We start from the raw sequence: 13,017 nt of genomic DNA on the forward strand, positions 1-13,017 counted from the left end.
TCTGGACTGGGTGGGTAATGTCCAAGAGCAGATAGCTGGTCAGTGAGTGATGTGGAGAGAGTTTGCTGGGTCTTAGCCCAGTTCCCAGTGGACAGAAGTGTCCGCTTCCCAAAAAGAGCTGGCACCATATCTGACTGTCCAAGCACCACAGACAGGTGGCAGATTGAACGGGCCTGAACTACCCCTCACTCCAAAAGTAGGTCCCTGCTCTCTTGGGGTTGCCATGGGGAAGCCTACACTACCAATCTTCTGAGGATACATAACTGACTTTTGTTTTCTGGCTAACAATCAGGCATCTTTTGCCAGCAATAACGTAAATGAGAAAGAAAGCAGAGCCTGAGACCCAGGGCCTGATTCTCCACCACTATATGCCCCTTGTTCAGCCATTTACACTGGTACAATGTGGGTGGAAAATGCTACTCAATCAAATGGCAACACAAGGTGTGATCCCTTTGCATGCACAAGGAAGGGTCAGAAATATAACTGAGACAGGAAGCTCTGCAGCGCCTAGGGATGGGCAGGATCTTCAATGATCAGGAATGAAGGGAGTAAATTGATAGCGGGAATTTGCTGTAAACAGAGTGAGTCAAACATTTTTTATGGTGGAAAATAGCCTTTATTGGTCAACAAGAGGCATGTTTGTGAAAAAGTGCCCAGTTCTGTTGACGATGTTCATGTTTTCATTGAAAAATTGGGGGAGTGGAGGGGGAGGGGGAACAATCAAAGAAAATGTTCAACAATTTTGGTCGTTGTTTTAGCAGGGAATTTTATAAATTTCCTGACCCACTATAGCTGTAAATCACATTGTGCTCAGGAGGAGCAACAAGCTGGGGGGAATTACAAAAGAAAGTACAAAAATATTTGCTAAAAAAACCCTAAACTAGACAATAATGGAAGATTTTGAACTAGAACGGACTATGGGGTCTACTTGCAGGGCAGTAGATGTTTCTGATCAACATGAAGCTGAACTCCTACCTGTTGCACTGAAAATGGAACTCTACATAGAAAGAATGAATCCTATATTGTAGTTGTGGTCATGGTGGAGGACTGTTTCTTTATATCTTATCTAGAAGAGAGAGGGAGAAAGAGAAAGGCTTGTGCATAGAGGATATATCGGCAGTCCTACCACCTCTGGGTGTGATGCTGTCAGCTCCTATAAGCTAAATAGCCTGGGGCTGAATCAGTACTTGGAGGAAAACCTCCAGCTAAAAGCAATGGAGGAGCTCAGATACCATGGTGATGGGCATCATGTGAATACCTAGCTCATTAGATTAGTTAACTCCATAGGTGGCTCTCTTCCAAGTCAGTACAGAACCAATGCCCCAGCACCGTGGTGATGGGCCCTGTACCTGCTGGAGGTGCTGTCTTTCAGATGAAACATAAAACTGAGCTCCTGGTCCTCTGACTTCATTAAAAATCCCACAGTACGTTTTGCAAGAGTACAGAGTAAAGATGTTAACCCTTGTGTCCTGGGCAAATTACATTGTGCTGGTCTGAAACACCCAGCAGTCTAAACTCATACAATATTCTTCACTTCCTGTCCTAAACGGTCATGTTGAGTTGCTGGACTGCCTTGTGCGATAAGCTTTTCTGTAGCTCCTTTCCAGTTGTGCCATTAAAGGACAAGCAAAGAGTCTGAATACAACCTTAGGGTTCTCCATGGAGATCCCCAAGGATGTATCCCAGCCCCACTATTCCACCTTTCAAGATGTCAGGGTGATCTTCCTGGCAGAGCCCACCCTGAGATAGTCAAGACACAATCTCCGTCCATACACGGGAAGTTCACATCATGCAAAAGCTTGTCTAGAAAGCCTATTGAGAATGAAAAGCACTATCCCTCGGCGTCAGAACACCTCTGCATCGCATGGTTTCCTCATCATATGACAACTCTTCTCAGGCTGTCTAGACCAAAGACTGGTTCACAGTGGGCATTGCTGCTGCCCCAGTTTTCAGCCAGTCAGAGAAGCATCCGTCCCGGGTACATTGCTCAATCCCCAGGAGGGAAGAGAAGCCAAGTTCCTGTTCTCATTCCTTCCTGCAGAACAAGGAGAAAAAAGCCGCTCTTGGGCAAGAATCCTTTTTCTTTTTGTTCAGCCTCCCCCCTGCGCTGCTGGATAGCAGGAAGAAGAGACATGGAAAAGCTCATGCATCTGGTCTTCTTGGTCTCCTTAACAGGTAAGAAAGTGTCCAGCTCCTTTTGTGTCAGGTTGAGGAGTAGGCAAAGGTTTGGAGCAATGACTGGCGTTGTCCAACATCTAGCATGAGTCATAGCAGGGCATGAGGCAAACGCCGCATAGGACACAAGGCTCAGCTGCTTGTTCTGGAGCCAGAGAAGATGATTCTACTGTGAACGTTCTTAAACGGACCCACCCCCACAATTATCAGTGGGAGTGCCGATAAAAGTCAAAGCAGGTAGCTATCTTTTAAGGGCAAGATTAACGGCAGGAGGAGATGAGGGAGTTCAAAACTTGGCAGGAGGTGTTCTGCCCCCTGCAGGATCCAGCTCAAGATCCGCCACGGTACTGAAGAGATGTCGATTCTCTGGGCCTGGTTCTCCCCTGTCTTGGGCCCTGTGCAATAACTGCACCTGTGCAAAGGGACAGTCGCATGCACATATACGGATTTGGTGCCATGATCCACCCACTTTGCGTTCGCTGTGTGAAAGACGACGTCAGGTGCAAAGCAATGGAGAACGAGCCCGCCTCCCTCCTGACCCATACGAGTCCCAGAACATGTCTGGCAAAGAAGCCACAAATAGTCTTGAAGCAGCAGACTGAGTCAAATGGAGCCACGGTAACATGTTTAGCGAGTGAACATGCGAACCACAGAGAATATACAAAGCAGGAGGAGGAGGAAGGAATCCATCCCATGACTGGGGAGCTATTATATGTTTGTAGACAAGGAGCAGGTAGTTTGGAGTGGGGGAGTCAGAAGGGCTCCCCTAAACATAAGCCACTACACTACACGCTTTTCAGCAGCTGCATTCATGGTTTCATTTCTTTCCAGGGTTTGTGTTCTTTACTCTTGATTTTTTCCAAAGGACGCCGGAGATCCTACCGCTCAGGTGCTTCCAGGGTGGTGGGCTGAGGTCTGTCAGGGAACCTGTAAGTCAGAACAGGAAACACCTTGGAAGAAATAACAAGAGCCTTTAACTGCACTCTCAGCAACTGAGATTGCAAAATCCAGCTTGTGTGACTATTTTACATGCAAACTGCAACAGCTACAGGTCCTAGTGGAGCAAATGAGGCTTAACGGAGCAGACACCCCTCATCGGCACTCAGAGGACCAACCCTTAAATGTGGGAACTCAGGGTCTTTCGCTCCAGAGATTCCTGGAGAGAGGAGTTTGGGGGCAGGGGGAGGGAGAGTGAGGCATGAGGATATCAGGCTAACCACTGGAGATCGTCTGATGCATCTAGGCAAAATGGAAAAAATATAGGGAAAACAATTCTATCTAGGTGCTTATCTGACCTCCGTCACAACTGAGCATCTTACAACACCTCCAGAAGGCAGGGAAGCATTAGCCCCATTTTACAGATAGGAAATTAAGGCACAGAAATGTTAAATGTCTTGCTAGTGGTCACAAGCGGACAGTTTGTAGCAAAGCTGGGAATAAAACCAGGGCCTATCTGAGTCCCAGTCCACTGCCTTAATGTCAAGACCATCCTTCCTCCAGTCCCATGCAAATCTTGTCAATTTCTTCCCTTCTTTTTCTACGGAGGCTGACAAACAAAAATTCCAGCTCTCCTCCGGGAGGAAACTGGACTGGACTTCTCTTCCTGGAACACCCTGGAATAACCAAGGACCACATTACTTTACCAAGGATACCAGAATCACGGTTCTTCCACCTCACTCTCCTATGATATCCACCTAGGGTGACCAGATGTCCCGATTTTATAGGGACAGTCCCAATTTTTGGGTCTTTTTCTTATATAGGCTCCTATTACCCCCCACTCCGTCCCGATTTTTCACATTTGCTGTCTGGTCACCCTATATCCACCCATTCAAAACCCCCCTGCCTGGGAGATGGACAGAGAGAAGCTGAGAGTCTATCCATTAGGACTGTCATCTAGCTAGCAGCATATATGCGATGCTCACAATCTTTCTATGGGGACTTCAGGTGGGAAATAAGACACAGGAGTAGATGAACATCTGTAAGGAACAGCTTTTCCTCTCCACCGAGGCAGTTAGAACTCTCATCCCGGTTCTCAACATCCTCTTCTATAGTCTTGGCACATGCAGCCTTACCATCTGTCTGTCCCACCCTGTTTGTGTCTTGTCTTATGCTTCGATTGTCAGCTCTTTGGGCAGGAACCATTTTTGTGTTGTGTTTGTACAGCCCCTAGCGCCATGGGGCCCTGATCCATCATGGGGGCTCATAGGTGCTATCGCAATATACATAATAGTAGATGAACACTTTCCAAGCACCGACCCTATTTCCATTACACATGGGCCACAGCTGCAAAATCTGGATGAGTGGCCAGACTTTCCAAAATGATGGGGTGTTTGCAACCAACATTCTGGCTTGGGCTCATCTGTATCATCCTCAGTAATAAAGAATAAGGGAGGAGGAACACAGATAATATACGCTCTGTCAGCAGCATTGTTTTGAAAGATAATGGCTCAGAGTTTTGCATGTGACATTACCAAACCTAAACTGGCAGTCTCTGACCAAGAGTGAATTAGCCGGGGTGCTGCAGGTCAGAACTGAGGTGCACTGGGGTGGGGGTGGAACCCCAAGACTACAATAGCAGGGTGCTGCAGGTCAGGACTGAGGTGCATTGGCAAAGCAGGATATGCAACGCTTGCAGAACGCCTATCCATCGTTATGCCTGCTCTTTTTTAGCTTAACATTTACTCCGAATATTTACAAATAAGAGACGATGGTGCATCTTCCCAAACATTGTGGCATTCCCAATCATCTCAGTACAGGCAGCTCTGTGAAGCCCTTATAACTTCCATTCCCAATGTATTCCCGTCTTCAGTTCTACTTAGAATTCTTCTGCAGCAGTCGCTAGTGACTAAAAAGCCTTCTAAAACACAGACTCCTCAAAATAGCACACAGCTTCCTTCTAAATGTATAAATATCCCAAACAATGTGGTCCCTTTGCTTCTGCAGCTTGAAGAGAAACAGAAATTAGAAGGAACTAAGGAGAAACAGCAAAGTAGTCAAAGATCAGCTGCTCCTAGGGCAGTGCTAGAATTAGCAATATCCCAGGAAACAGAGCAAAAAGAGATTTCTCAAAAACATGGGTGTTAAAAGGTCAGTAACGGGACTAAGAATTAACCCTCCAGCCACACAACTGGAGACTGGCTTGTGCCTGTGGATCTGATTCCGTTATACCAAGACCCCTTAGTTTGCACCACTCTGGCAGCATGAAGGGGCCCTACAGTGGTTGTGAATTTCATTTGCATACCACCAGAACCGGGCTAGGGGCCATTGGTGTAACTGCCAAGCAGACTTTGTAAATTTAATCCTCCTCAGTGTCCCAGGAAAGGCCCAGTTTCAATTTTTGGAAGTTTCTTGCTCCCTGGCCCAGCAATGTGATCAGCCCCCGGAGGATGGAAGGGCCTCACATCATTGAGGTCAGCCTGGAATCTCTGTGGTCACTTCTGGCCTTGAACTCTATTACTATGGAGTGAGCCACGTGACCAGGCAAGGTGAGGTGTTGATGAGCACTGACTGGAGCCCAAGCCAGGCCATGTAATGTTCAACATCGTGCAAGGAAGAAAGTGTGGAAGGGGAAGGCTTTTGTGGCATTTCAGGAGACAAATCCTTCACTGGGGAGACAAGATCTCCTCCCCTTTCTCTCCCACAGGAAAACCCACTGGTGCATCAGTGGAGGGTCAATAGGTAAAGAATTAGCGAAGGCCTGAACCAAAATCCTAAATCTGAACATGCCCAAATGTTGGGGACTGAGGGAGGAGGGTGAGTAGAGGATAATGGTAAATGGTTGGATGATACCCTGTCATCTACAATAATGGTTCTCAACCAGGGGTCCATGTACTTTTGGGGGTACGCAGAGGTCTTGCAGGGGATACATCAACTCATCTAGATATTTGTCTAGTTTTACAATAGGCACTAGCAAAGTCAGTACAAACTAACATTTCATGCAGACAATGACTTGTTTATCCTGCTCTATATACTATACACTGAAATGTAAGTACCACATTTATATTTCAATTGATGTATTTTATAATTATATGGTAAAAATGAGAAAGTCAGCAATTTTTCAGTACTATTGTCCTGTGACACTTTTGTATTTTTATGTCTGATTTTGTAAGCAAGTAGTTTTTAACTGAGGTGAAACTTGGGTTAGACAAGACAAATCAGACTCCTGAAAGGGGTACAGTAGTCTGGAAAGGTTGAGAGCCACTAATCTACACTACGTTGCTACCTCCAACAGAGATGGGGAATTACAGGTCCAAATTGTCCTAGTGAGGACAAGGGAAGTGTGTGTGTGTGTGTCTGTGTGTGTGTGTGAGAGAGAGAAAAGACACTCAGAGAGAAGATGTTTGAGACCTAAGTCAGGTTTTCCTTTCTCTCCTCCAGAGCTGTGTGTGGCAGAGAACATCACGGTGGTGTACGGAATGGAAGGCGAGACCATCTCCATCAGGTGCACCTACAGCCCCAAGGAGAACAAGTGGAGAGAGAAGAGCTGGTGCAAACATGTCAATAAGACTGAGTGCCAGCACGTGGTCAGCGCCCACCGCTTCTGGCTCCAGTTCCTGAAGAAGTGGAAAGGCAACACTTCCATTGCCGACAACATCCACAAGGGGGTCCTCACAGTGACCATGGAGAGGCTCCAGAAACAGGACGCAGGGCTGTACCAGTGCAAGACAGACTTCTTAGGAGAAGCAAAGACCTTAAAGAAGGTGAAAGTGGAGGTGCTAGGAGGTAGGTCCCCAGGCTGTGGTTTCAATACAATAGGATTTCATGCACTTTCATTTTTTTGCATTACCATAGTATCTACAGACCCCAGCTGAGATCAGGGCCACACTGTGCTAGGTGCTGTACATACCCAGAAGGAAGACACGCTCCCTGCCCCCAGGGGCTTATCATCTAAGCAGACCAAGGAAGTGCTGCTATTCTCATTTTATAGATAGGGAACTGAGGCACAGAGAGATTAGGTGCCCTGCCCAAGGTCACCCAGGAAGAGTCTGTGGGCAGATCTAGGAACTCAACCCAGATCTCCTCGTTCCCAGTCCAGTGCTTTTATCACAAGACCATCGTTCCTCCTCTGCTGTCCTTGTGCTAATGCAGGAGGGGTGAGCTGAGGGGCAGAGCACAGCCTATAAAGTGTGGCCTGCAGCCATCCTCCTCTGCAACAGCAGGGCAAGGACACAGATGGCTAACCACAATATTTCTTTGCTAGTGAAATCTAGGAAACAACTGCTATTCCCCCTAGCCGGGAGGGCACGAGCACAAAGGGAAGTGATTGCAAGCTCTTTGGAGGACAGGATTAGAATTCAAAACAACCTTGACCAATTGAAGCATTGATCAGAAATCAACAAGGTGACATTCAAGAAAGACGAGTGCAAAGTACTTCACCTAGGGAGGAAAAATCAAATGCACAATGGGGAACAACTGACCAGGTGGTAGCACTGCTGAAAAGGATCAGGGGAGGTTTAGTGCATCACAAGTTGAATATGAGTCAACAGTACGATGCAGTTGCAAAGAAGGCAAAGATCATCCTGGGTTTCAGAGTAACAGCCGTGTTAGACTGTATTTGCAAAAAGAAAAGGAGTACTTGTGGCACCTTAGAGACTAACCAATTTATTTGAGCATGAGCTTTCGTGAGCTACAGCTCACTTCCTTTTTGCAGTTGATAGATTTCCACTCCATACGGCTAAATGCAGTGCCTTGCATAATGACAGGTTTCAGAGTAACAGCCGTGTTAGACTGTATTTGCAAAAAGAAAAGGAGGACTTGTGGCACCTTAGAGACTAACCAATTTATTTGAGCATGAGCTTTTGTGAGCTACAGCTCACTTCATCGGATGCATTCAGTGAGCTGTAGTTCACAAAAGCTCATGCTCAAATAAATTGGTTAGTCTCTAAGGTGCCACAAGTCCTCCTTTTCTTTTTGCAAAGACTGAAGGGGGACCGGATAATAGTCTTCAAATATATTAAGTGCTATTATAAAGAGGACAGTGATCAATTGTTCTCCATGACCACTGAAGGTAGGACAAGAAATAATGGGCTTAATCTGCAACAGGGGAGACCTAGGTTAGATATTAGGAAAAACTTTCTAAAGATAAAGGTTGTTAAGCTCTGGAACAGGCTTCCAAGGGAGGTTTTTAAGAAAAGGCTGCATAAACACCTGTCATGGATGGTCTAGGTTTACTTGGTCCTGCCTCAGTGCAGGGGACTGGACTTGATGACTTCTCGAGGTCCCTTCCAGCCCTGCGTTCCTATGATTCTGTGAAACCAATATTATTGTCCTGTGTGTTTGATATGCACTCAGACTACATAGATTCATATGCCAAACGTATGCAACCTTGAGACGCCGGGCAAGTTGCTAATGTGGCTCTTAACGCAGTGAAGTTTGGGCATCCTTGGATCCATGCAGTTAGCAATGCCAGGTTAGTCCATAGTGAGTAAGCCCCAAAGTTCCCTGTTACCAGGCATCAAGCTCTTTGGATACAGTCATAAATGTGGTGGTGACCTCATGGGTTTCCTGCATCTTTCTCCTTTCACTCGATGGCCCAGAGGAATAGTCCCTGCACAGGCAGGACAGACGGGTTTTACTCATGGACTTTGTAGGCTAACAAGCATTTGCTATTCAGATTACAAGTGTCTATAAGATCCATGTACCATGCTAGTTTTGAGAACACAGATGGAGTATCCAAGCCCGGGTACCAGAGATGCCACCATGGTTTCCTAAATATTAGCAGGATACTCTTGTCATGTAAATGTCTAATGGGCCTGCAAGCCTGGAGGTTCTGGCCCAGATTCTTCTCTTATTTACTCCTGCTTTACAGCAATGGAGCCCACTGCAGTCATTACACTAGGGCAGTGGTTCCCAAACTTTTTCCGCTGCTTGTTCAGGGAAAGCCCCTGCCGGGCCGGGCCGGGCCGGTTTGTTTACCTGCCGCGTCCGCAGGTTCGGCCAATCGTGGCTCCCAGTGGCCGCGCTTCGCTGCTCCAGGCCAATGGGAGCTGCGGGAAGCGGTGCCCAGTACATCCCTCAGCCCGCGCCGCTTCCCGCAGCTCCCATTGGCCTGGAGCAGCGAACCGCAGCCACTGGGAGCCTTGATTGGCCGAACCTGCGGACGCGGCAGGTAAACAAACCGGCCCGGCCCGGCCAGGGCTTTCCCTGCACAAGCGGAAGAACCAAGTTTGGGAACCACTGCACTAGAGTATGAGAGAGGTCCCAAACTTCACCTCTCAGCATCCGCGAGGAACCAGAACAAAGCTGATGACCTCTGGTTATGAATAAACATTGCACGGGAAGCTAAACTCCTCTGTTTCCATCAGCAGGTGTAATGGAGACCCTGGCACCAGAGGAGCCCAGAGCTGTGCACAGCATCTCCAGGTAAACCGGCAGGCTCATTCTCGTGCTGCAGTCTCTGTAAGGAACACATCCCTGGGTTTAGTTCACCCAGCAACTGCACCAGCTTTAAAGCAGCGATGGACCTAGGGTATATCCCTTGCTGGGTGTGTGTCCTCTGCAGTGGCTGGGGGAAGCCAGAAGCATTGCCCAGTAGGACAGGATTACCCTGGATGGGCAGTCAGAGATTTGCAAAGAATGCAGCAGGCAGGGGCAGAGAGACTGAACCAAGGAGACATAGGAAAGAACATGGCTGGCTACAGAAGAGGAGTGGGCTGGTCTGGTGGCACAGCTGTTTGAGATGTATGTGCCTCGTCATTTTGCTCCTTGTTTGTACAGCCCCTAGCACATTCGGGTCCTGGTCCATGACTGGCGCTGCTAGGTGCTACCGTGCTACACACAATAATAATGTGATAGGAGAGCCTATCAGAAGTGGGGGAAGGTTGGCAGCAGCATCCTAGAGAAAGTGGACAAATGATGCATGAAGGATGGGCTCTGCCCACTGACTGCCTGAAACCACCATGGCAGAAGGGTCACTCTACTCCACCTCAGTACCAGCTTTAAATAAAAAAAATCGGGGCTGGTGTAGCGAATGCACACATGGAAATTAACTTAACCAGTCATTGCACCAACTATACAGAGGAAAAATATGATACAGATCCCTGTGGGGTAATTCTATCCCCCGGGGGAGCTTTCAAGTGTACCCATTGCTCTCAAGAGCCGCCTCCCACCTGGGAAATATCAGATTGGTCTGACACAAATTGCCAGGCGTCATTACAGAGCCCACACTTCCTGTAGAATCTGAGAGAGGCTGGTACAAAGAGAACAGAAAGAATGAATTCCAACAGCTGACTGTCTAATTGTCTTAGGTATATTTCACTGCGGGGTCTTGGGCTCTGACACCCATAAGGGGATTAGCATTTGACACCCCTCTGTGGCCGGGTTTGAAGATCTTTTTCCCTCCTCTCGAGCAGAGGTTCGCAACTTGGGGGAGGATGGAAAGGGGAACATAAACAAATGCCGGGGAGAAATGAGCACTCTGCCTTTTGCACCTAGCTAAATGGGGGCGGGGTAGCAGTTCAATTGGAGAGGGCTCCCCGCTAGATCCTGGTTAGATGAGAGGAGGGTAATGAGCCAGTATGGGAAAGGGTGGCACGTATGGAAAAGGTCAAGAACCATTGCTCCGGAGGAGGAATTTGATTCGTTTCCATCAGCTGCCCTTGCCTTCTGGGTCACCGTTCTGCCTTTCAGGCTGCGATATCCCTGGGACTCTTGGTTTCTGTCCTGACCAGCCCTGGACACCCTGTGGGCACTTGGTTAGGCACCCAACTCCCATGAGAGTGAAGTGCCTAACTGCCATCTGTGCCTAACTGCCAACTGGCTTATCTCCCCCACCATTCAAAGTGGTGAACAACTTCATGTGTCCAAACAGGCTTTGAGGGCCTGCTTTTGCTCCCAATGGCGTCAATGGCAAACCTCCCCTTCACTTCCGAGAGGCAGGCTGAGGGCTACAATTCTGCCAGGTGCAAAATACCCTGTGTGCAGCAAGGTGAAGCTGCTCAGCACCTTGCAGGGTTGGGCCCTATGAGATAAAATTCTACCACTAGGGGGACTGTATAGAGAGCAGATGAGAAAATGTGGCCCCTACGTCAGTTCAGAAGTCAAATGCTTCACCTCCATTGATCACTCCCCACTTTTTAAAGGCTACTACAACCATGGAGTATTTGGGGGCTGTTAAACTTCTGTGATTTTATTTTTTATTAAATACAGTGCTATTTATTATGATTTCACACCCGATTAAAGGTTCAGCTCTTTACTAATGGGACTGGATTGCAATCCCGCTTTTGGATGAGAGGCAAAACCAAGGTCCTGAACATCTGTGTCCAGCACAAGACTAAGGGATATGCTGTGGCATCCTGACCCAGTTCCAGTTTGGGGTTCATGCTGCCTTCCTGCATTTTCCGTAGGACATGAAATTCTTCATCTCTTCCTGATCCAAAATTCTTCTTTGGAGTTGTTGCGTGTTTGATAAACTGCTGCTGCATTCCTGCCCAGAGCTGGCTGCACTTCAGTGGTTCCTGTATATCATTGTTTATCCATTAATGAGATTCTTCAGATTAAAGCTATTGTTTGGGACAACTGTAATCTTTGCAGCCTCCTATGCGTGGGCAGGAAGATTGTCTGATAGAGACAGTGATTGTCTTTGGCTTTCTATGTTACCAAAATACAAGATCCACATTAAAAGGTGGGAAACTTCATTTCCTAGTTAAAGCTAAACCGTTGTATGTCTGGTTTTCCATAACAGCCTTCCTGAGGCCCATTTCAATGCATTCATCTGCACCATTATGGTACTCCTGGTCGCTAAATTCCTGATAGCCATACTGATCTTTATCATCGCCAGCCATCAGAGGAGCAGCGCCACGGGGGAGGGGAGCCACAATCTGAACCAACACCAGCTCCTTCCACTCACAGGTGATCTCATGAGCGTTCACATTACAGAATTAACCCCAACTGGGAGACACTCCCCCGTGCTGGGCTACAGACCTAGGGAAACGAGAGGGAAAAAAAGCCCTGGGGAACTGGAATAAGGTTCCAGGGCAAACTTTGCTGCTTGCAAAGGGAGAGGATAAATGCTGAAGTGAAATGGACATGCAATGAGCCTGCCATCCATATGGGAGGTTGTCAGCAACTGTCTCCATTGCTCATCTCCCACCCCATTTCTAATCAGTGTTCCTCTTCCATTTCCAGTACAAGAGAACTGAAAGGATGACGCAGGTAATGCTTGGACAGAATGGGAGGAGGAAGAAGAGGATGGGTGGAAAAATAAAGAACTCCAAGAGTCTGTCCATCCAAACTCCCAACTCCCCCAGGACAAACACACATACACGTAGTGATGCTGCACAGACGTGGACAGGATGAGAAAGCTCTGCTCGGTTTTCCCCGTGCCCCCATGAGGGATAACCTTTGCTTGCTGTGCCAGGCTTTGCCTGCAAGGCTAATGGAAAATGCTTTGCTGCAAAAGAAACCAAAGATGCAGCATTTGACAGTGCATTCGCCTAGCGCACGAGTGGGACTTTCATGGCGTATCTTAGTAGCCATGGTGTGTCTCGGGTGCAATCTACAGAGGGTGCAATGGGCTATGTGAATTACTAACCCAGGTGATGCTAAATAAAAGGCATTGTCATGTCTCAGCTCTCCATGTGTCTTGTCCTGATTCACTGAAACTCAGTGTTGTAATGAAAAACTAGCAGTTTTACTATGTGTGTCCAGCCTGGCTGGATGTCTCCAGAAAACCAACAGAATGCTCCCCACGTGTCCAGGGAGATATCTTACCCAGGGGTGGACCAAAATAGGGCAGTAGTGCACTGGATCAGGTAATCTGGGGCCATCTCACTCCCAGTACATGAAACAAGTCCAGGAATCCATTGCAGGGCTGAGTTAGGGTTTAACAACACAGAGTGGGAG

At 47.6% G+C, this 13,017-nt stretch overlaps 1 protein-coding gene across 2 annotated transcripts; it reads left to right on the plus strand.

The window, feature by feature from the left end:
* Nucleotides 1–1,880: 1,880 nt before the first annotated feature.
* LOC141975563 (triggering receptor expressed on myeloid cells 2-like) lies at nucleotides 1,881–12,702 on the plus strand. 2 transcript variants are annotated; one of them, XM_074936013.1, is made up of 5 exons: nucleotides 1,881–2,175; nucleotides 6,553–6,897; nucleotides 9,480–9,537; nucleotides 11,858–12,024; nucleotides 12,301–12,702. In XM_074936013.1, the coding sequence occupies exons 1-5, from the start codon at nucleotides 1,881–1,883 to the stop codon at nucleotides 12,312–12,314; spliced, it is 879 nt and encodes a 292-aa protein (XP_074792114.1). In that variant the 3' UTR covers nucleotides 12,315–12,702. The 2 variants fall into 2 exon arrangements, with proteins under 2 accessions (XP_074792114.1, XP_074792115.1); XM_074936014.1 differs by having other exon boundaries at nucleotides 2,037–2,175; nucleotides 9,483–9,537.
* Nucleotides 12,703–13,017: the final 315 nt, after the last annotated feature.

Source organism: Natator depressus, chromosome 21 (genome assembly GCF_965152275.1).
Source record: "Natator depressus isolate rNatDep1 chromosome 21, rNatDep2.hap1, whole genome shotgun sequence".
Taxonomy (NCBI): Eukaryota; Metazoa; Chordata; order Testudines; family Cheloniidae; genus Natator; species Natator depressus.

What these genes read in the sequence shown, in the direction of transcription:
- LOC141975563 (XM_074936013.1), top strand. Translation starts at nt 1,881, where the DNA reads ATGACAACTCTTCTCAGGCTGTCTAGACCAAAGACTGGTTCACAGTGG. An exon ending in GAAAGTGGAGGTGCTAGGAG is followed by an intron (nt 6,898 to 9,479) that starts GTAGGTCCCCAG and finishes TGTTTCCATCAG; the next exon opens with CAGGTGTAATGGAGACCCTG. An exon ending in GCTGTGCACAGCATCTCCAG is followed by an intron (nt 9,538 to 11,857) that starts GTAAACCGGCAG and finishes TTTCCATAACAG; the next exon opens with CCTTCCTGAGGCCCATTTCA.